Source organism: Schistocerca gregaria, chromosome 1, assembly GCF_023897955.1.
Source record: "Schistocerca gregaria isolate iqSchGreg1 chromosome 1, iqSchGreg1.2, whole genome shotgun sequence".
NCBI classification, from domain to species: Eukaryota; Metazoa; Arthropoda; class Insecta; order Orthoptera; family Acrididae; genus Schistocerca; species Schistocerca gregaria.
This window is the reverse complement of record NC_064920.1, coordinates 1,106,987,834-1,107,012,663: the sequence shown is the minus strand read 5'-3', so window position 1 is coordinate 1,107,012,663 and position 24,830 is coordinate 1,106,987,834. Positions and strand designations below refer to the sequence as shown.

At 38.9% G+C, this 24,830-nt stretch overlaps 1 protein-coding gene across 1 annotated transcript in view; it reads right to left on the bottom strand.

Annotated features, from left to right (window-relative positions):
* LOC126283145 (probable ATP-dependent RNA helicase DDX28) overlaps nucleotides 1-22,217 on the bottom strand; it is a 72,820-nt gene extending 50,603 nt beyond the window's left edge. Inside the window, exons 1-4 of the mRNA XM_049982249.1 lie at nucleotides 22,007-22,217; nucleotides 21,479-21,919; nucleotides 12,225-12,311; nucleotides 6,737-6,883 (exon numbers count right to left, since the gene is read on the bottom strand). Coding sequence (XP_049838206.1) covers nucleotides 6,737-6,883; nucleotides 12,225-12,311; nucleotides 21,479-21,571 — 327 coding nt within the window. The 5' untranslated portion in view covers nucleotides 21,572-21,919; nucleotides 22,007-22,217. The remainder of the gene's footprint in view (nucleotides 1-6,736; nucleotides 6,884-12,224; nucleotides 12,312-21,478; nucleotides 21,920-22,006) is intronic.
* Between the last annotated feature and the right edge of the window lie 2,613 nt (nucleotides 22,218-24,830).

Genomic DNA, 24,830 nt, shown 5'->3' with positions numbered 1-24,830 from the left:
CGGAGTCTGTCAGTATTCCCCCAGCATCAGCTCGAAGTGCATTTGTCCTAGCCTTGAAGCCCTTCCTATACCTATGTCTAGGTAAAGTTCCCTAATGTGTTTTGGTTTTACTGTTTGTTTCCATTTTTGTAATTTGATTGTTCAATTAATCCCTCTTCTTTGCCCGTAGCCTATGACCAACTTCCCTTCTCAAGTTCAAGAACTCCTCTCATTCTATCCCAATCTAATCACACTTTTCTCCTTGCCTCTACCAATTTCTTGCATTCCTCATCAAACCACGGTTTCCTCCATTTCTTCTTAATTGTACTTATTGTGACCTTTGCTACCTCTTTGATATTATTCCTCACAGTGATCCACTGTTTATTTGCATCCTCATCTTGTTCATCATGTGTGATGAGAGCATCAAACCTATTTTAAATTTCTATCATGTACCATCTTCTAAAGTTTTCATCATTTAGCTTGTCAGTGTCGAACCTAACAAGTTCTGCATTGTGACACCTTCATGTTGCTGTAGATAGCTGTTGATGAACTTTGGCAACTACAAGAAAATGATCAGAATCGCAGTCTGTTCCCCTGAAAGTCCTAACATTTTCTATACTAGTGTGCCATCTCTGATCTACAAGAACATGATCAATTTGGTTTTGGGTGTGTCCATCCGGAGAGACCCAAGTTGCTTTATGAATGTCCTTCCTTTTGAAATATGTGCTCTCAACAATCATGTTTTTTAAAACAGCAAAATTAACCACCCTTATGCCATTATCATTCGAAATGTTATGCAAACTTTCTTTCCCAATTGTAGGCTGGGATGCTTCCTCCTTCCCTATCTTTGCATTAAAATCACCTATGTTTAATTTTGTATCATACGAGGAGAACTCATCTCACAGTTGATCTAGTTCTTCATAAAAGCCGTCTTTAACAACCTCTTCAGTGTCCTCAGTTGGTGCATGTACATTAATTACTACTAGTCTATTCCACCTGCAGTTACATGAAGTGGAAAACTTCATTAAATCACTTAAACCATATAAAGGAACTTTTGCTTCCTGTTCTGTAGGTACAACTTAAACCACTCATACAATGTTCCATTTATGCCATAGAATTGTAATTTCTGTAACATAATGTCATGGTTCACACAATCAAATGCTTTGGATAAGAAAATTATTAGTGGTGACATTTTACTATTTAAAGACTCTATTATGTGGGCAGTGACATTGTATATTGCTGTCTCAGTGGAACAGCATTTTTGAAATCCAAACTGTGATTTACTATATATCCCATTACTGCTGAGATTGCTAACCACTCGAGTACATCACTTTCTTGACAATTTTTGAAAATGCTGTGAGCATGGATCCTGGTTGGTAATTATTGACATCTGTGGTGTGCCCCTCCCTTTTTTAAAAAAAAAAAAAAAAAAAAAAAGAGAGAGAGAGGCTTGACAATGGCATATTTTAACTGGTCTGGGAAAATGCCTTGAGTTAATGATGCATTACAGATATGACTCAGAACATTAGGTGTAACTGCTCCACATCTTCTCAACACCTTGTTACAGATGTCATGTACTCCAACAAAACATTTATTTTTCAAAGATTTCATGATTTTCCTAATTTTACAAGAGGTTGTTGGATGAAAACTAACCTGACTATGATTTCTAAAAACTGACTCTTCCTTGTACTGCCTGGCTTTTTCTTTTGAACTATTCTCACCAATTTTTTCAGCTACACTTAAGAAATGGTTGTTAAATACATTAGTTACTTGTGTACTGTTGGTTTAGATGGTCTCCTTCTCTTTAATAATAACACTACCTACTCCAGTGGTTACTTTCCTGTCTCTCTTCTAACAACATTCCATACTTATTTGGTTTTATTGTCTAATTTGTTAATTTCATCTCAAACAAACATATTTTTTTTAATTTTCTGACAACTTTTCTCAATATGTTACAATAATTTTTATAGTGTAAAATTACTTCTGGGTCTTTACTAATTCTTGCTTCCTTAAACAATTTTCTTTTCCTTTCTAAATTCACTTTAATACCTGCAGTGATCCAAGGCTTTCAAAGAAACAGTTTGGTGTTACACTTGGTAATTTTTGGGGGGCAACAGTGTTAAAAAAGGGATATAAATTTATCTAGAAATATGTTGCATTTATCATTGGCATTTGACTAATGATATACATCTCCCCAATTAACATTTCTTAAACTTTCTCTGAAGTGCTCCATAGATACCAGGTTGACACGCCTTACACTTTTACTTAATGGTTTCTGAACTGTAAGCACTGCTAAGTTTTGTAAGTTAATCAGTTGTGCATCATGGTCTGATCACCGATTTATCACATGGAAGGCATGTGTTAGTTTTACATCCTCTTGCTGCACAGATACATTATCTGTTAGAGTGCTACTGTCTTGAGCTATACATGTAGGGAAATTGATTACTGGTTCTAAGTTATATGTCATTAACAACACTTCTAGTTCACTTTTCCCATCAGAATTCCTTGCAAAGTTTACACTGAAATCAGCGCGGATTAATAACTTCTTCTTTTCGTCTGACAGACAGCATAATAGGGAGTCAAACTTTTTTATGAATAGCTCCCAATCTCCTAATGGGGACCTGTACACTGTTGCTAATATCAACACTATATTATCTAGCTGTAGTTCACATGCACAAACTTCAAAGTGCTGATCGGCACAAAATTTGCTTACTTCTACAGTTTTGTACTTATACCTTTGTTTTGTGTAAATGGCAACTCCACCTTTATCCATGCTAGATCTGCAAGTGTAAGATGCTAAATTATACCCATTTATGCTGACACTTTTCATCCCCACAGTTGTGGTGTTTAGACAGACAAAGTATAGAAAACTCATTCTTATTTTTGAAATCATCTAAACACACTAACAGCTCATCTACTTTTTTCTTTATTCCCCTGTTATTTTGATGAAGCAAAGTGATACTACCCTTAGCTTTATCCCTATTTACTGTACATGAAGCTTCTTTTATTCTATTTTTCTTGATTATTTTCTGTCTGGACTTTGGCTTTAATCTAAAAAACCTGTCTGCCTGGTCCCATTAACCACAGGGATCATCCCTTGTGTGACTGTGGCTCCCCTTACATTACCTGCTAATAGACAAGCTAACTTATCTTTCCCCTTCCTATTTAGGTGCAGGCCATGTGTAGTGTATCCCCACCTACCAATAGCATGAACTGGAACAACACTCATCTGAGACTCGTCAGAGTTTGCGAGTGCAGCGCCCAGTTCCTGCTGACTGTAGTTTCATCACACTGTTTATCCAATCCTGGTAATCCAGCAGGATTTTGATGCAGAGGAATCGGATGTGTTCCCAACCATTGCAAATTCACTGAACCCGCATATAACACACACAAAAACACACACACACACACACACACACACACACACACACACACACACACTGCTGCAAATATATATTGTGACAGTGCTGTGAATTTATATTGTGACAGAGCTATGATTTCGGAGATCGCCTGAGCAACAGGTTGGATAGTGTCATCAGAAGTCACATGTGCAACAGGATATGCTCTGTGCATACAGTGGTTGTCCGAGCAACAGACTGTACACAGTGATGTCAATGGTTGCTCTCACAATGAGCCATGTATATGTCCAATGACTTCGGCAGTAGCCAAGTGAGAGACTATATACGGACTATGTACAGTGTTTTGAGTAGTCACATATATGACAGGTTATGATCAGTGCGTATAGTGGTCATCTGAGAGACAGATTGTGAGCAGTGATGTTAGTGGTAGCTCCCATGATAGACCATGTATAGTGTTTTAGATGTTGCCCCCGCAATGGATTGTGTTTTGTGACTTTGTGATCATTTTATTGTAAACAAACAGTGCTTTTAATAAATATTAATGCTCTGAGAAATTTTTATATGCTATAACTAGTCTATTTTACTCCATAAGCAAAATACTCCAAAAGTGAAATTTCCTGGCACATCAAAACTCTGTGCCAGACCAAGACTCAAACTTCGGAGCTTTGCCTTTCATGGACGAGTGCTCTACTGAGCTACCCAAGCACGACTCATGACCCATCCCCACAACTCTAATTCTGCCAGTACCTCTTCTCCTACCTTCCAAACTTCACAGAAGCTCTCCTGCGAACCTTTCAGAACTAGCACTCCTGGAGGAAAGGATACTGCGGGGTCATGGCTTAGCCATAGCGTGGCAGATGTTTCCAGAATGAAGGTAGGAGACGAGGTACTGGCAGAATTAGAACTGTGAGGATGGGGATCGTATGTCATGTTCATGTAGCTCAGTTAGTAGAGCACTTACCTGCGAAAGGCAAAGGTACCGTGTTTGAGTCTCGCTCCAGCACACAGTTCAGATCTGCAAGGAAGTTTCATATCAGTGCACACTCCACTGCAGAGTTAAAATTTCATTCTGGAAATACTTAACACCACAAAGACTTATATTATGCCATTTCAAACCAGTGAAGGTGGCCAGCTAGCACCAGGAGCAGACATTAACAGTCACATACTGATTGAAGCACAATATATAAAATTCCTTGCATTCTAGCTGGATAATGAGTTTAAATGGAGTCGACAAAAAGTAAAGAGTCATGACTGAGCCAATAACATTATTCACAACCAAAGCGGTTTATTATCTGATTTTACCATGAAGCTCAGAGCAGGTGTCCTTTTAACCAATACTTGTGCAAAAAGACAAATTAATCAAGACGCTCTGTTCAGCATGTTCTCTTCTTAGAACAATCTCTCACTGTGTTGACCTGAAGACAGCAGTGTTGGCCTATTCTGGACATTTGTATTCCTTGTTGCCTTGTGGAATTATCTTCTGGAGTAGTGCCACTAAAGTAATTTAAGTGTTTATTCAGCACAAGAAAGCAGGTTCAATATTTTGACAAGGACATAACTACAGTTCTCCCAGAAGCATTTTTAAGTCTCTTGGAATTCTTAAATTCACTTCCCAATATGTTTACTCTTTAATGATTTTTGTTGCAGACAAGAAGAACCAGTTTCAGCTGAACTGTGAACTGCAAAATGACAATACAAGGCACATTTAAATTATGTTCATGTCATCTTGACTAAGAGTCCAAACAGCAAAGGCATTCCTTAAGTTCCCATCTTGCATAAAGCATGAAATTGGAAATCCCGACCAGTTCAAAATAAAATTAAAAATGTACCTCATAACTCACTCTTTCTACAAATTACCTGAATATCTACATTCAAAGATTTATAAGTTGTAGCAAGTCTGCACTGTAAACCTGCATGACAAGTAGTAACAATGTAAAAGGGCTTTGTAAGTACAGACATACGCAACTGCTTCCTTTGAGAAATATAATGTAATCAAAGTAAGTATTAAGCTAGCACTATAAGATAAAAAGCAATTATTTAATCCTCAATTGGCTGCGCCTATGCAGGGTTAAATCTGACTTTGGCACAGAAAGGGGTAAATTATGCTGCCACAAAAGTCTTTGGGCACCTACCAAACAGCATCAAAAGCCTGACAGATAGCCAACTAACATTTAAGAATAAATTAAAAGAATTTCTAGATGACAACTCCTTCTACTCATTGGCTGAATTTTTAGATATAAATTAAGGGAGGGGAAAAAAACTTAAGCATTAGTGTCATGCAATATTCTGTGTAATGTAATATCTTGTACAGACATCTTTCCTTAACCTGACACGTTCCACATCATTACGAAGTGTCGTATTCATGATCTATGGAACAAGTATTAATCTAATCTAATCTAATCTGTCAACCACAAATAGCATTGTCTTATACCATTCCGTTGCTGTTTTACAATTGTGAGTCCATAGCTATTCTTTCATTACTGCTTCAGCTATCACAGTTATAATTGTGCTGTTGTATGTTCAAGTAAGCAGCAGTAACATAAAATAGACAGCAAGCTATGGTGAGAAAAAATTTACGACGCGTGCAAGAAAATTACCCAGATTCCCAGCTAGCAGCACAATCCCACACTGAGGCTGCTGTCTGCAAAATAATTAGCAAATGAATAAGCAGTTGGGTGGATCTGATGCAGCTGCACTGTTTAATGCATTGAGTGGGTAATGACCCACTATGGGACAACACATGTTCGCAGCACCAAGGTGACAAAAAAATGGCTTGGAGCACTATGGGACTTAACATCTGCGGTCATCAGTCCCCTAGAACTTAGAACTACTTAAACCTAACTAACCTAAGGACATCACACACACCCATGCCTGAGGCAGGATTCGAACCTACGACCGTAGCGGTCAAGTGGTTCCAGACTGAAAAAATTATCAATGATCATCATTTTATACTAGCATGCTAATTACTGATGTACTGGTGATCAGTCCATAGTGTTCCTCTATTATAATAAAGCAGTACTACTCCCATTACTCTTAACTACTATTAACTTTTGCTGTGTTCTAAGGTTAAGCAAACGAATCATCATATGACCTAACAACAATCTGAATAAACTTTAACTCTTTAATTATTGTAGTCCTGAAATATTCCACAACCATAACCATTTATGAGGTAAATGGTGAGGTAAAATGGCCACCAAGATAAAAACTGATCAAAAACTAATAAAAAATTTCTTTCCTTTCATCAGCATATGTTCACAACTTTCTGAGTACCCTTTAGCTCTTATACAAATACAGATTTAAGGAGCAATTTAACATAACACTACCGAGAGCACACAATGGAACAGTGTCATAATTCAGTTTAACTCAGTGTACGTATGTTAACTGAAAATTGCTCTCACCTCTGTAAAAGCATTGATGATAAAATAATCTCCTTTGGACCTTTTATGATACCATCCTTTTGATGCTAAAGGTACAACTTCAAATTTTCTGTAGGTCTGACTTTTGTAGTGATTAAATTCTTGTCGTTTGCAGATAATAACAGCTTCCTGAAAATTTTTTAAATGAAAATGTTTTTATTTGGCTGTATGTATCATAGAATATGTCATAAACACTCTATCAACCCACGAAGTAAAAATAAAAATTAAAAATAATTTTCAGACGTAGAGAGTAATGTGCTTAATAGACACAATTGGAAGGTATCAATATAAACAGCACTCAAAGCCAGCAGACACTCTTGTTAGCTGATATATAAATTCTTGTTAAAGTCAACAGTCTTTCATTATCTGGCCTGCCTGTTTTGTAAGAAGGATACCAAAAGTGGAGGAGTTTGTATTTTTCTTAAATCTAATGCTGAACACAACAGAAAGTGTGAGGCAGAAGTGGTGAGTGTTGAATAGCATCTTGAAGCTTCTGATGTTCAGTTGCATGGAGAGCTGTGTAACATAATAATTATAGCAGTATGTAGATCATCTTGTAATAAATTAAGAGTCTCTGCTGGACATTATGTTTACTAAAAAAAGTCATTTTAATTGTCTTCAACAAACAAGTTATCTCTTGTAAACAGGTTGACTACAATAACAAGTAGAACAGGAAGTCTTATAGACAACACATTTTCAAATGTGGAACCTCAGACAGAAATTATTGACACTAATTTAGGACTGTCTGATCATAATGCCATCATTCTTACATTTCTTGCTTATAGAAGAAATTCTCTGCAGAAAACTGCTAGTTTTGTAGGTAGTCTAATTAATGAATCCAGGTTAGAAGTGCTTCCACAGTCAGGTACTGACAATGCTTGTAATGTTCTCTCATAAGTGTCCATGATTAATTTTGAAACGTATTTTCCAAAGAAACTGACCAGAGCCCATTCATATGGGATCATTAAATCTAGTACCTAGATGAAATCAGGCATTAAGATTTCCTGTAGGACTCTAAAAATACTCAGTAATCAAACAAGCAGTTGCACAGATTCACAGTTTTTTAGAACATATAAAGACTTACAACAAAATATATCGACAGATAATTGCACAGGCAAATTTGCTTAGAGATGATGGCATAGTAAGACAGTCAGACAGCGAATCAAAATCTATGTGGGAAACCGTACAAAATAAGACAGGGAAGAGATATATCTAGCAGGAAATCACACTTACAAATGCTGACAACATCAATATTGACAAAAAATACCCATCAAATTACATAAATGATTACTTTATCAATGCTTCCCAAACATTAAATTTCACAAATCAGGATAAACTTGTGAATTGTACATCAGCATACAGCATAATTTTAGCTCCAATTAGTGGACACGAAGTAGTAAGGGTGATTAAAAGTCTCAACTGTAAAATGTCAGCAGGTGTAGATGGAGTACCATTGTCACTTATAATTCTTTCTGCTTCACAAATTGCAAAGTCTTTCGTATACATTGCTAATTTATCACTCACTGAGAGTGTGTTCCAACACAGACTATAAATTTTGAAAGTGATACCTTCATTCAAGAATCAATAGGCATAAAGTTGAAAATTATTGACCTATATCTCACTGTTCAGCATTCTCTAAAGTATTTGAGAGGTTAATGGAATAACAAATCATCATGCACTTAAATTACCATGAACTGTTGAACAAAAATCAACATAGCTTCCAGCAGGTAGAAGTACAAACACAGCTATTATGCATTACACTGATGAAATAATTGGAAACCCAGATAACAACACTGTTCTACGAGATAATTTAGATCATTCTAAAGCTTGAAGTACTGTTAGTCATGAAACTCTTTTAGATAAGTTGGAAACAATGGCAAAAAGTGGAAAAATGAAAAATGGCTTCAACTTTATTTGCAAAATAGTTCACAGGTTGAGGAACTCACTTCAGCTCATCTTAATCATAAAGTCAGATTAGTATCTGGAGCAAAAAGAATTGAAATAGGTGTACCACAGTGTAGTGTGTTAGTCATGGTTCAATATCAACAGGCTGACCCTTAGTGTGAACAAAACAAATTTTGTTCAGTCTGGGAAAATGAATCAAAAACAAGATCGTTAATTGGAAGATCCTTGGCAGAAATGAATTAAAAAGGGTGCAGTGCACAAAAAATTTAGAAATGTATGTTGATAAAGACTTAAAACTGGAAAGACGATGTAGCAAAATTCTCCAAGACTCATTTCTGCTTGTTTTGCTCTAAGAATCATTTCTTAAGTATACCCCTCAGATGGCAATTGAATGGCTTACTCTGGTTACTTTAAGTCCCTTGTAGTTTAGGGAATAGTTTTTTTTAGGGTAAAAGTAGTTGTCAGTTGAATAAAATTTTACATTACACAAAAGGACTATTCACATCCCATCACACAGATCTACAAAGGTGCACTGCAAATCCCAGTTTAAAAAGTTTTATTTGCTTATACATACACAAATGTATATTTGTGAGCTAATCTCAGAGACCTGCAAACTACTAGCAATTATAGCTATAACACTCATAACTATGGATCCCTCGATGTAGAGCGAGCAAGAACAACTCACACTCAAAGACATAGAGCTATTCTTCATAATGTACTGCCAACATATGTAAAGAGGGTGGAGAAGGACACACCGATTAGAGTAGAGTTAAAATCATTTATTGTACACATGTGTTACTATAGTGTAAATGAATGTGTTGTCTTACAGAAACACAGGGTAATTCTAAAGATGGGCCTAATTTCAGCTGGCTATATTTCCTGGACTATATCCCGTGTTCTGTAAATCACATCTGATTAACACACATGAAAATTTACAGATTTTCAATAGGCCCTCCTCTGGCTGGAAGTGTAATGTCTCGACAGTAGCTGAATTTATACCACATACAATAATGAACATCTTGAGTCACTGAGTTCATCGCAGCTGTTGGGATTTAATTTTCATTACTACTGTCCCAGTTTCTTGTATAGAAAATTTAGTTCTGTCTAAATCAAATGACGGAAACTCCAAGTTGGAATACCCTTGGTTGAGGGCAGGATAATTTTGATGAACAGAGAGTCTGTTGTAAGGATAGCTCCCATCTGCACAGTTTAGAAAAGATGAAGACAGAAATCTAGCCTCTCATGTCAAAGATAACAATCACTTGCTTGACCAACTCTCGACCACCCCCACCCCTTTACCATCTGGCTTCCTGCTCGTCACTGTTCATGCTACTTCCCTATACACTATCATCCCTCATGTCCACGGCCTTGCTGCTATTGAACACTACCTCTCCCAAAGTCCTTTAGACTACAAACCCATTACCTATTCCTCATACACCTTACTAACTTTATCCTAAAACACACTACTTCTCCTATGAAGAGACAATATACAAACCAATCTGTGGCACTGCAGCCATGAGCACCTACTTGGCACCCTCCTATGCCAACCAGTTTATTGGCCATCTAGAGGAAATCTTCCTAACCTCCCAAAATCCTAAACCCCTAACCTGGTTCAGGTTCAATGATTTCTTCATAATCTGGGCCAAGACACCCTATCCTCATTCCTTCACAAACTCAACATCTTCTCTTCCTTTTGCTTCACAGGGTCCTCCTCAACTCGGGGTGCCATATTTCTGAACATTGACCAGCTCCTTTCTGAAGGCTCCACCCACACTTCTATCTTCATGAAATCAACCAATCACCAACAGTACCTGCATGTCAACAGCTGCCATCCCTTCCACACCAAAATATCCCTCCCATACAGACTGTCCAGCTGGGCTAATATATCTGCACTGACAAGAACTACTTGCCCAGTAAGCTGAAGGTCGCACAAAGAGTTTCACAGACCGACACTATCCCCGAGACTCGCCAACAGATTTCACGTGCCATACCGCCCCTCCACACACACACACACACACACACACACACACACACACTCTCTCTCTCTCTCTCTCTCTCTCTCTCTCTCTCTCTCTCTTCTCACCATTCCCCAGCTACAACGGAGGACCCCCTCCCTCACGCAATACCACCTAGATTAGAGCAACTGAACTACATCCTTTATCAGGGCTTTGATTACCTATCGTAATGCCCTGAAATGAGGGACGTTGTACTCAAGATCCTTCCCACACCTCCTAAAGTGGTGCTCTGTCTTCCACCCAACCTCTACAACATCCTTGTCCAACCCCACGCCAGTACCAATCCCAGCCCCTTGCCACAGAGACCATATGCATACATCTGTGGGAGACTTAGGTGCAAGACCTGGCCAATACACCCACCTAACACATCCTATTCAAGGCCTGTCACAGGCTTATCCTACCTGATCTGAGGCTGGGACACCTGTGAAAGCAGCTATGTCATATATTAGCTTTGCTGTAATCATTGCACACAGATATTTTTATATTGCTATGACTACCAACAATCTGCTTATCAGAATGAATGACCACTGGCAAACTGTGGCCAAGAGCAAAGTGTACCACTCTGTGGCACAACATGCAGCTGACCATAACATGCTGTTTCAGAACTTGGGCCATCTTGATCCTCATTCCATCACCAGTTTCCTGAACTGTGCACGTGTGACTTATCCTTACAATACATTCTTCATTCCTAAAATTATCCTGGCCTCAACCTACGATGTCCCCACACCCTCCGCCCTACAGTTTCTACTCCTCCTGTCCTAACATCTCCTCCCAATTCAGGCCCTATCACCCTCAATGTGTGACAACCTCTGCTAATGTACACACCCTTTTTTAGTCTTCCCTCTCCTCTCCTGCTCCCCCCCCCCCCCTCCTCCACCACCTTCTCCCACAGCCTTCCAATGCTCCGCCAGGCAGCCTTGTAGCCCCTGGTCCCTCTCTGAGGCAGCACTCCTCTCTGCCTCCCACCCATATCCTACATCCCTCCCCCCTACCTGTCCCAATCCCAATTGCTGCTATCATTCAAAGTAACAGTGGCAGTCTGGCATGCCAGAGATTAGCGGTCATGTGTTTTTGAGGTCGGTCTGCTTTGTGTGTGTGTGTGTGTGTGTGTGTGTGTGTGTGTGTGTGTGTGTGTGTGTGTGTGTGTGTGTCTGTCTGTCTGTCTGTGTCTGTGTTTTTCTCTCTTTCCTGAAGAAGGCTTTTGCTGAAATCTCAGCATGTCACAATCTTTTCGTTGTGACTGTCTGCAACTCAATGTGTCATTTTTAAAGTGAGTAGCAGACTACCCTTTCCATAATTGTCAGTTCTGTCTAATGAATACATACCATTGTTCAAAATCCATGTTCAACTGTAGGTCCACCTACTTCAGATCAAGGAGGTCAGTTCAGTGATTGGAAGAAGGAAGGTCATACCACCTCCAACCAGGCCATCTCTAGCAGTGGTGTTCAAATCACCCTTCAGGCTGATGACAGCCTTTTTTAAATGAATGTCTCACTTTATTGATCGCCAATAACATTGAAAATTTTCATATTTGCTTAAACATATACTACCTTCTCATATTTTGTTGGATATGATTCCAAATCCTGATGAAAAGCTTGCTTCTCCTTGGTTTTATAACGATGCCTTGCAGCAGCTGTCTGAAAAATAATTAGAATACAAAGATGTATTTTAGAAGAAGTGACATTACAGGGGGGAGTACAGATTTCCAGAATATTTTCAAACCATAAGCCACACAAATGATCAAGTCATTCTGGTATTAGATAAAACTATTACACTTATAAAATATGATTGTCAAACCACTGCACAATGTTACACTGCAAGTTACATCAAACCTAACGTCACAAAGTTTATACAAACATCCAGATGTGAGGCAATCCTGCTTCCATCCAAACACCCCCAACAAACTGAAAGAATATTTGCATGACAAAACTTTTGACTCCGCAGAAATTTTGAATGTGCAGGTTGTCCATATACTTAAAGCTCAAGTTTCAAAACAGGTATAGAATGAGAACTACTTCTCAGAATGACATTAAATTTCAACAGCATATTACTGACACAAGTGGAAATAACTACACACCAACAAAAGTGCGACATACTGCTGTTCCTCAGTTTGTGTACGAGATGCCCAACATGCCTGTCACTGAGAAGGATCATGCGCTGCTCACAAAGTTCTTTAATGGTATGCAGGCAACAGCATGCTTACCGATATGTTACAAAACATCACACATAAAAACAGGATTTTTCCAGTGCTTATACTTCAGGTTCTATTGCTGACAAAAAGGTGGGCAACAGAAGAATTGTCTTAGTGTCACTATCCTACAGTACAGGGTCAAAGTATGAATATTAGTCTCCTGCTTAGGTAAATGGAGGAAACCGGTTAGTTCTTTTTCATTTGATGTGGTCTACAGTGGGTTTGATGGAACTTATGGAGGCACCATTAGTTCATGGGCAGTTCCTCAGAAAACTAAAAAAAAGGTTTTTTAATGTATTTTCGCCGTCACCATTGGATCAAGCCCCATTTTCGGATTCCAAGATGGATATGCACAGCAAATGGCTATAATTTTTATGATATATTCCTAAGATCTTGGTCTCAAACCACCATGAAAATTTTCTAGATTTCCTTATCTGTTTCCTGCATACAGAGGTTCAAAGTTACTCTACTTGTGCACATGAAATGTGGTGTGAGGCAGAAACGTAGTTCATTAAGTGACATAGTACGGGGAATTTGAGGTGGATTGTTTCTGGTATCAGCAGGGGTCTGCTGCAGTACTGAAGCAAAAGTAAAATGTTTGTGCATGTAAAATTCAATTCAGGCATAAAATTAGTTTTGCATTATTTCAATTTCACATCAGCAAACTATAGAAATTTTACTTTCCTATCATGTTCTCCCTGCTGCAGCAGGGAAAACGATAGAACCACCAGAAAAATGCTCCTATTGGAACACAAAAAAGGGATATGCTCCTCTTTATTAAAAAAAACTGACTGAAAAGTGTTGTACCAACTGACTTACTCTACCTTCCTCAGCACCTCTAGAAATTTTCATATAGATATGTATATGCGAACACATTCACACTTTTTTATGCTGAGAGAGGAGGAGACAATGGCAGTGGGAAAGAGCCAGAGAAGTAATAAATACAGGAACATAGTAGACACTGGTTGTGGTATAGAAAGGTCAAAGGAGACAACAGCAGTGCAAGAGTGAGGTACACGGTGACAGTGGAACATAATTGACTTCCAGAGAAAGGTGTTAGGAAATGAGTGAAGGAGGAAAAAGTGCCAGTGGGAGAGAATAAGGAGAAGGAGACTGCAAGTGGACAGTAGGGAGTGACAATGACAATGACATTAAGAAAAATATAGTGACAGTAAGAAGTCACAGCAGCAGTGGGAAGGAACGAATGAAATTGTAGCAGTAAGAAAGAACAAGATGAAGACAGCGACAGTAAGAGAAAGCAGTAGTAGTAGTAGGACAGAACGAAGGCAGCTGTGGCTGTGAGACCGGAGACAGTGACAGCTGGAGAGCCACAAAGGGATAATGCCAATGAGTTGGGCTAAAGGAGTGTGTGAGAATGAGCAATTTAGACTTACAGTGATGGACTAGTGGATGTAAGCGAGTTACAGTTTTGACAGCTTGTAGGAGTCAGAGGTGAGCTGCATGTTAAAAAAAGAACAAACGTGTGTGCATGCCAATATTTTTAGGAAAAAAGGTGCTGAGGAGACTTTTTTAATACAGAGGAGCATATTCACCTTTTTTTAGTGCTCTGATAGGAGCATTTTTCCACTGTTAAACAAATACTTGAAAAGAGATAAACACGATGTAAAGTTAAAAATTTCTTTGATTATATGCAGTATTAGTTACTAATGGTACAATTCTCCCTACAGCCAACTTTTTAACTGAGTCACATCACAATTGCAGTTACATTTTTTGGCCCTGTCAGATATGCAGTGTGGAAAGACAAAGGTCACTTCCTTGTTAGGAATTGCATCAGCTATGACACAAAAACTAGACTCATTGATAAATCCAAAGGAACTTTAGTTACCTCTATTGTTTCTTTATTGCTAGATCATTTTTTAATGAAGAAACATGTTATTGCAGCTAAATTAGAATTCTGGCATAAAAAAGGGACTGTAGGCAACCACATGCAGACTGGGCTGCCAACCTAATTTTAAATGTTCGTGTGGGCATGACTATGTGGTCCCCTTTATCAGGGTTGTTACAGTTTAGCTAATGTTGACTATGAAGTAAGGAAGCAAACACTGAAGAAATCATATCTGTCTCTGACATAAGTTATGAGACTACAAAACTGCCCACACTGCTGAGAGTTCATTTCTGATGGGAAAAAACATCGCAGCAGTCAACTCTCTAGTACTGGTTACATGGGATGTCACACCACCTCTTGTGGGGTGCACACCTGCTCCGCAGCTTGGATGACCTTGTAAGCAACCACATCTTTATCAGCAGCAGCACTGCTGCCCAGCTGCACACATTGTTTCCTTTACCACACAGGCAGCATATGCCCCCAGGAGCAGCAAAAAAGGACATTGCAAGAGGTATGTTAGATCAGTTTCACTGCAGATACTCCCGAGATTTTACTGAAACCATTGTGAAGTGGTAACTCAAGTGCAAAAACAATTCCTGGAACATGATCTATGCAACACATTGTACCAATGATCTCACCAAGATTGGAGCAAAAAGGCTGAGCTGTGATATGGACTTTAGTATCATGCATGATTTTTCAGATGCACTTTCACCACTAATGCCAGAATGCACTGTGCACCCAAGTTGCTATGTTGAAATGTGTATGACTATTATTGGTATTTGGGAATTGCTGAGAAGGTGAATTGTGAAGGATGAGATGTTACAGTAAGGTTCATGCATCCTCATGGGCTAAAGAAATTTGCTGCCCAGCTTTATTGAAAATAAGGCGTCATTTGTTAGAACACATTTGAGAGATCAAGGAACCATAACCGTAAATTTGGTATTGGAGGGGGAAATGGTTCAAATGGCTCTGAGCACTATGGTACTCAACATCTCCGGTCATCAGTTCCCTAGAACTACATAAACCTAACTAACCTAAGGACATCACACACATCCATGCCCGAGGCATGATTCGAACCTGCGACTGTAGCGGTCACACGGTTCCAGACTGAAGGGCCTAGAACTGCTCAGCCACACAAGCCGGCTATTGGAGGGAAGCGTGTGAGTGTGTGTGTGAGTGGCGAGAAGGGATCAGGTGGGAGGATTGTAGAGGGAAACCAAGAGATGGATACGGTAAGCAAGTAGTCCCAGTAGTTATTAGGAGATGGAGGGACTTGCACAGGATAGAGTTATGTGAGGACTGCCTCAAACCATGACAGTGGTGGATTTTGTCCCTCCTAGTCATGGCCTTTCTTTTCTAGAGGCACCCCATTTCTGCTGCTTGCATCTGACTTTGTTTCCAGATCGAAGGGGAAGACAGACAAACAAATCTGTCTGAAAATAATTCATGATATAAAAATGACATGTTGTTTAAAGTTGTTATTAATCCCACAGACAAGCATAGTAAATACTGTTTTAGCTACTGATATTAAATGAGACTGATGGTCTGATACATTTAGTTCCTTAATGACATTTCATGAACTAAGTTTAATCATTTCATTCCCACATCATTTGAATATCCATTGGCATTCATATATTATAAAATCATTCCATTGATCACAATTTAAGATCAGTACTGAGCCTATTTAAAGTTTCAATAAACTATTCACATATATTCACAGTTTAATACTTCTATAACATTCTGCTGCTTGTCTTCATAGCTAAGTATCAGATCACAAATCCAAAGGTCTGGAGTTCAGTCCTCAGTAAAGCCTTGTTTTTTATCCTGTCACTTTCCATTTCTTTCACCTCTGTCAATGATTTCAAAAAGTGAAAAATGCCATGTTACATTATGGTTTGGAGTCCACATTAAGATGTAAGCTCTCCTATAGCTAGCTAACCAAATTCACATGTTGGACGAAAGTAAGGGCACCTCAATGCAAAGGGACTTGCACAGGATAGAGTTATGTGAGGACTGCCTCAAACCATGACAGTGGTGGATTTTGTCCCTCCTAGTCATGGCCTTTCTTTTCTAGAGGCACCCCATTTCTGCTGCTTGCATCTGACTTTGTTTCCAGATCGAAGGGAAATTTTACCTTTTTTCCAAACAGTGAAAAATCCAATGTAACAATATAATGAATAGTTTCTTAACTTTCTGGGTTTCAAATGGCTCTAAGCACTATGGGACTTAACATATGTGGTCATCAGTCCCCTAGACTTAGAACTACTTAAACATCACACACATCCATGCCCAAGGCAGGATTCAACCCTGCAACCATAGCAGCTACATCTACATGACTACTCTGCAATTCACATTTAAGTGCTTGGCAGAGGGTTCATCGATCCACAATCATACTATCTCTCTACCATTCCACTCCCCAGCAGCGCACAGGAAAAATGAACACCTAAACCTTTCTGTTCGAGATCTTATTTCTCTTATTTTATTTTGATGATCATTCCTACCTATGTAGGTTGGGCTCAACAAAATATTTTCGCATTTGGAAGAGAAAGTTGGTGACTGAAATTTCATAAAAAGATCTCGCCAAGACGCAAAATGTCTTTGCTGTAATGACTTCATCCCAATTCGGGTATCATATCTGCCACACTCACTCCCCTATTGCGTGATAATACAAAACGAGCTGCCCTTTTTTGCACCCAATCGATGTCTTCTGTCAATCCCACCTGGTAAGGATCCCACACCGCGCAGCAATATTCTAACAGAGGACGAACGAGTGTAGTGTAAGCTGTCTCTTTAGTGGACCTGTTGCATCTTCTAAGTGTCCTGCCAATGAAACGCAACCTTTGGCTCGCCTTCCCCACAATATTATCTATGTGGTCTTTCCAACTGAAGTTGTTCATAATTTTAACACCCAGGTACTTAGTTGAATTGACAGCCTTGAGAATTGTACTATTTATCGAGTAATCTAATTCCAATGGATTTCTTTTGGAACTCATGTGGATCACCTCACACTTTTCGTTATTGAGCGTCAACTGCCACCTGCCACACCATACAGCAATCTTTTCTAAATCGCTTTGCAACTGATACTGGTCTTCAGATGACATTACTAGATGGTAAATTACAGCATCATCTGCGAACAACCTAAGAGAACTGCTCAGATTGTCACCCAGGTCATTTATATAGATCAGGAACAGCAGAGGTCCCAGGACACTTCCCTGGGGAACACCTGATATCACTTCAGTTTTACTCTATGGTTTGGGGTCTATTACTACGAACTGCAACCTTCCTGACAGGAAATCACAAATCCAGTCGCACAACTGAGACGATATCCCATAGACTGGCAGCTTGATTAGAAGTCACTTGTGAGGAACAGTGTCAAAAGCTTTCCGGAAATCTAGAAATACGGAATCAACTTGAGATCCCCTGTCGATAGTGGCCATTACTTCATGCGAATAAAGAGCTAGCTGCGTTGCACAAGAGCGATGTTTTCTGAGACCATGCTGATTACGTATCAATAGATCGTTCCCTTCGAGGTGATTCATAATGTTTGAATATAGTATATGCTCCAAAACCCTACTGCAAACCGACGTCAATGATATAGGTCTGTAGTTAGATGGATTACTCCTACTACCCTTCTTAAACACTGGTGCGTCCTGCGCAATTTTCCAATCTGTAGGTACAGATCTATCGGTGAGCGAGCAGTTGTATATGAGTGCTAAGTAGGGAGCAGCTATTGTATCAGTGTAATTTGAAAAGGACCTAATCGGTATACAATCTGGACCTGAAGAATTGCCTGTATCAAGCGATTTGAGCTGCTTCGCAACCCCTAAGGTATCTACTTCTAAGAAACTCATGCTAGCAGCTGTTCATGTTTCAAATTCTGGAACATTCCATTCGTCTTCCCTGGTGAAGGAATTTCGGAAAACTGCATCCAATAACTCTGCTTTAGCGGCACAGTCGTCGGTAACAGTACCATCGGCAGCAAAGGTATTGACTGCATCTTGCCGCTTGTGTACTTTACATACGACCAGAATTTCTTCACATTTTCTACCAAATTTTGAGACAATGTTTCGTTGTGGAACCTATTAAAGGCATCTCGCATTGAAGTCTGTGCCAAATTTTGCGCATCTCTAAATTTTAGCCAATCTTTGGGATTTCGCGTTCTTCTGAACTTCGCATGCTTTTTCCGTTGCCTCTGTAACAGCGTTCGGACCTGTTTTGTGTACCACGGGGGATTCGTTCCATCTCTTACCAATTTATGAGGTATGAATCTCTTAATTGCTGTTGCTACTATATCTTTGAATTTGAGCCACATCTCGTCTACATTTGCATAGTCAGTTCGGAAGGAATGGAGATTTAGGAAGGCTTCTAGTGACACTTTATCCGCTTTTTTAAATAAAATTATTTTGCGTTTGTTTCTGGTGGATTTGGAAGAAACGGTATTGAGCCAAGCTACAATGACCTTGTGATCACAGACAGTGTGATACTGACAGACACAAACACTCCACCACCAATTCTGCGTAATCTATCTTTCCTGAGCACCGTCTGAGACTTTGTAAAAATTTCTGCAGAAACAGGCTTTAGCCAGCTTTCTGTACCTATAACGATTCCAGCTTCTGTGCTTTCTATTAGCGCTTGAAGCTCAGGGACTTTCTCAGCACAACTACAACAATTTACAACTACAATTCCGACTGTTCCTTGATCCAAGCACATCCTGTATTTGCCATGCACCCTTTGAGATTGCAGCCCACCCCGTACTTTCCCGAGGCCTTCTAACCTAAAAAACCACCCAGTCCACGCCACACAGCCTCCGCTACCCGTGTAGCCGCCAGCTGAGTGTAGTGAACTCCTGACCTATTCAGCGGAAACCGAAACCCCACCACCCTATGGTGCAAGTCAAGGAATCTGCAGCCAACAAGGTCGCAAAACCGTCTGAGCCTCTGATTCAGACCCTCCACCCGGCTCTGCACAAAAGGTCCGCAGTCGGTTCTGTCGATGATGCTGCAGATGGTGAGCTCTGCCTTCATCTTGTAAGCAAGACCGGCAGCCTTCACCAAATCAGATAGCCACTGGAATCCAGAGAGAATTTCCTCAGATCCAAAGCGACACACGTCATTAGTGACATGTGCCATCACCTGCAGCTGGCTGCACCCTGTGCTCTTCATGGCATCCGGAAGGACCCTTTCCACATCAGGAATGACTCCTCCCGGAATGCACACTGGATTTCTTCCCCTCCTTAGCCGCCATATCCCTAAGGGGCCCCATTACGTGCCTAACAGTGGAGCTCTCAACTACCAATAAGCCCACCCTCTGCGATTGCCCAGACCTTGAAGGCTGAGAATGATCCTCTGAAGCAGGGCAGGCAGGTGCGCAGTTCTGGACTGAAGCATCTAGAACGGCTCAACCACAGTGGCCGGCTCCCGTGGTTTAATGCAGCACTTTGGTTTCAGTTACTTAAATGGAAGACATCATATAATATGATATTTTAATTCATGAAAGTTTATTAGACACCAGAAGTACATAATTTCTGACGGAGAAACTCAGCATAGAATTAGAGGACATGACTGAACTGAATAAATTTCTATCTCAAATTTAGTGCAAAATATTGTGGTATTTACCAATCGGTTAACTTTTTTGCCAGATAAAACTGGATACATTCTCTTTCTAAAACTCAATATAAGCCCACATTTGTAGACCCAGGACTTATTTTAGAAAAAATACCACTTGGTGGATCATTAACTGTTTTAGAAATTACACCTGTATCATAAATAGAGCACTAATTATACCTTTTATGTACAGGATGATCAGAAACAGTCTGAAAAGCTTGTAAGAGGGCTCCACAATAGGTTGTGCAGAGAAAGAATGGCTGAGAATAAAAATTTGATGTGTTGCACTATTTCCAAGTTACTTAGCATTGAAGTTCACCAATCAGGTCACTGCGGTGTGCAAATTCATGTGGCCCATCAGATAAAATCAGTGCCACTTCTTTTCATAGAGGAAGTGACAGTGCAAAGACTGTTGAGCCTTTGGTTCAGGTTTGATTCTTACTGCTGACCCAAGTCCAATTTTTGTATCTCTCTCTAGTGTGGTTTTAGGGAACCAAATGAAGGACATGTTTGCAGATAGTGGCTCTGGTTTGAATTTGCATGCACAACTATTTGCAAAAAAGAACGACATTGAAAATAACAGATAGAAGAGCACACATCAATGGTTCAATTTGGTTTAATAAACTATCAACTTCTCCAAGAACATAAATAAGAAATTATTTTCAAAGAAAACTGAAGTGATTTCTGATACAAAAATGATTATAATCATTCGACAAATTTTAAGACACTGACTAGCATTAACCAGTAGGATATCAGCTGTAAAGTATTAAATGCATAAAATAGATATACAATAGCTACAGTACATAACATATTTTGTACGTGTAATTACAGTCATACAGTTCCTTCTAAAGTTAGGAAGAGGCACCACTGTGATGACTCCTGGCAAAAAAATGTACAGAAATAAACATTCTCAAGTGACCAGAGTCAAGTAAAGAAATAAAATCATACAGATGATAGTTCATTAAAATGTGGAAAGTTTTGTTGGTTACAAAGTAAAATAAATGTAATCTTTCAACTCACACATCAAAACTAGGGAAGCTTAGCAAGATGTGCAGTAGTAATAATTATTTGCTAATTTGTCAAATAGAATGGGACTGGTTTCATTCCTATTGTGAAATATGATCCGTAATACCCAAACCCATTTGTTAACAGTAACAAACTTACTTTGGTAATAACAATACTTCTCCTCGCCGGCAGGTAAACACGAGGTACATGCAAAAATTCGTCGAAAACACTGGCAAATATCATTTGCCTCATACCTGCTGGTCAGTGAAAGTTTCGAAACAGCTAATTCTCAACGAGCTTAACAATTCCCATAGATTTTCACATAAATTTCCCTAGCAAATAACATCAGTCAAAAACTGTCACGCTCTTCGTCGTCCATAACCCATAGTGTTATTAGCTATGGGTTTATAAACAGTAATCAGTAAACACTAGCACAGATGTCAATAGTGTCAAAGTTATTCGTAAAGGTATAGACAAACCGCAACGCCTATCGAATGGCGCCATTAAACCGTAATAAACGTAAAACAAATATCTTTGGTGCCAATGATACAGATGTCGGCAAACATTTTATCAGTAGTCATGTTGCCTTGAGGCGATTTCCTGTTGAGAAATGTAAATTGTTTTATACATATACAATGATTTATTTTATTCTGAATAAGGTATTATTATTTTAACATTAATACTTACCATAGTTCTAGATCTAGCTATTGAAGGAAGGAGGTCACTCTAAAAGAGCAAAAAACAATTAGCAGTTTCACTAGTGTTCAAGCGGTGAGACCCAGCTAGAATTATAAAAAATCTTTATGATCATGTGCTGAGCCTTGCTATTTACAAAATGTTAAAGAAAAGGTAATCCTTCCTGCCTCTTTATTCCTCCACACTATCATTGCCACACACTATATATATAGTCTGTTTCTTCAAAATATGTTCATTCTCATGTAGTGCCATAGAATATATATATATATATATATATATATATATATATATATATATATATATATATATATATATATATATATATATATGCAGTCTATGGCACTACATGAGAATGAACATATTTAGAAGAAACAATCTTGTGTTGCAGCTGTTTTATCCTGCATGTATGGAAACTATATATCGGCAGTTTCAAAGACAAGGGAAGCAATGCAGTTATTATTTATTCACATATTACTTATTCATTCATCTGTAGACGATTTCTATTGTGTACATGTAGTCAGAGACTCAATTAATATTTCCGACGACTGTGCCTTACCAAAATCATAACAAGCCTCCAACAGACAAGGCAGTCTACACAAGAAAAAGAACTAGAGTCATAAATAACTGATTCATAAGTGGAATAGTTATTTCTGAAGGAAAAAAGTTTATGTGTGACAATCTGTGTGATAACTGAAATCTTTTAACCATTACTACACAAATCAAAATCAATTTTAGAGCCTGCAGGCTCTTCAGACCCAACCCTCCAACTCCACAACATCATGATCAATGACAAGTGGTCAAAGTGTGGAAAGTCAAAGTGAAAGAGTGTCAGTGTCACTGTCCCAAAATGTACTTCACATGTGCAAACCTAATTCCACAGTGTTCTTTTTCTTGTACCCAAATAAATCACTTCACTGAATTCTAATTTGGGAGGACAACAGTTCAAAACTGAGTCCAGCCAACCTGACTTAGGTTTTCCACGATTTCACTAAATCACTTCAGGCAGGTGACTGGATGGATCCTTTGAAAAAGCTCTGCCAACTTCCTCCATCATCCTTCCCTAATCCAATGAGACCAATAACCTCAGTGTTTGGTTCCCTCCCCCAGACCAACCAACCAACCAACCAAGTAAATCAGGCAACAAAATGATCTGCCATAACACATTCTAATAATGTATATAACGTGTGTATCAATGTAACAATATAATGCACACAATGACTTTTAAAAAATAAATGTGCTCTCTCCTCTCTCTCTCTCTCTCTCTCTCTCTCTCTCTCTCTCTCTCTCTCTCTCTCTGCCTCTCACTCTACAGCAATACTTCCTCTCTCTTTTCTCCCTCTCAGACTTTTCATACATCACCCCATTCCTATAGCTAAAAAGTTATTCATTTCTAGCCCAATACATCATTATCCTCTATTGATATATATGTAAATTTATTTTCATCATGAGCCTAAATGTAGTGTGTTTCATCATCAGTTTAGTATCCATATGTATGTTTCAAATTATATACCATTTGCCTTATTAAATTGACTGTCAGTTGGTTTCATCGATGCAAACGAGGTATATTTGGATCTTTCATGTTATTATTCAGATGTATGTTTTTGTCTTTCTATGCCATTATCGTCCGCAGCTCGTGGTCTCGCGGTAGCGTTCTCGCTTCCCGAGCACGGGGTCCCGGGTTCGATTCCCGGCGGGGTCAGGGATTTTTCACCTGCCTCGTGATGACTGGGTGTTTGTGTCGTCTTCATCATCATCATCAATCATCCCCATTACGGTCGGAGGAAGGCAATGGCAAACCACCTCCACTAGGACCTTGCCTAGTATGGCGGCGCGGGTCTCCCGCGTCGCTCCCCTACGCTCGGTAAACGGAGTATGGGACTCATCATCATCATCATCATGCCATTATCATGCCTCTAAGTTTACATGTTTTCATATCCTTAATCCAATGCAGCTGTGCATTTTGTCTGGTCCTGCAGCATATAACAAATGCTACTATCATAGAAACAATCAAAACTGACAAAATATGTGAAATATAAACACATAAAATTTCAGATTACATCAAACCAAAGTAATTCACCTGGTTTAACAAAATTCATGAACATCCTAAGCAAAAATCATTTGAAGGACAATCAAAAAATAAAAATATTCTTACTTAACAAAAGACATTATAAAACCACAAACAAACAAAAACAAGAAAAATTTCTGTTCCTTTAAAAATATAGTAGTTCATTTCTTGTAATAATCTGCAATTGCTAAAAATTTTAAATAAACGTTTATATGTGTTACAAAAGAACATCTTGTCAGAGAGAGTAAAAGTTCTTTATTATTAAATCTTTATTAAAATGATTTTGATCACTATTTTTATTTAATTAACTGGTTTACACTCAGTTTCTTTTATTGTATTCCTTTCTCACATCATTTTAATCAATGCTTTAACTTTTTCAGCTGCATTTATGGTTTTCTCCTAGCATTCTTTTTCTACTCGGAATCTTTGTGCATGTGAATTTAATTGTGGTTTATCTATCCATCATACAGTTAAAACATTTGAAAATTTCTATCATCAGTTAAAAAACAAAAGATGAAATAATCTATTTATTTAGCTGAGCAATGGTGTCAAGAATGTATTTTCCGTTACAAGACGTACATCTGGAATCGATCTTCCAGGGTGCTGGCTACAAGGAGTTAGCTGCTGCGCAAGAGACAGACCAACACCTCGCTGAAATCTGTTGTGACAGTACATCTGGCTCATATCTGTGGCAAATACAGCCTGCTGATGAATGTTTGAGAGTTTGATTGCGAACTATCATAGGGAAAC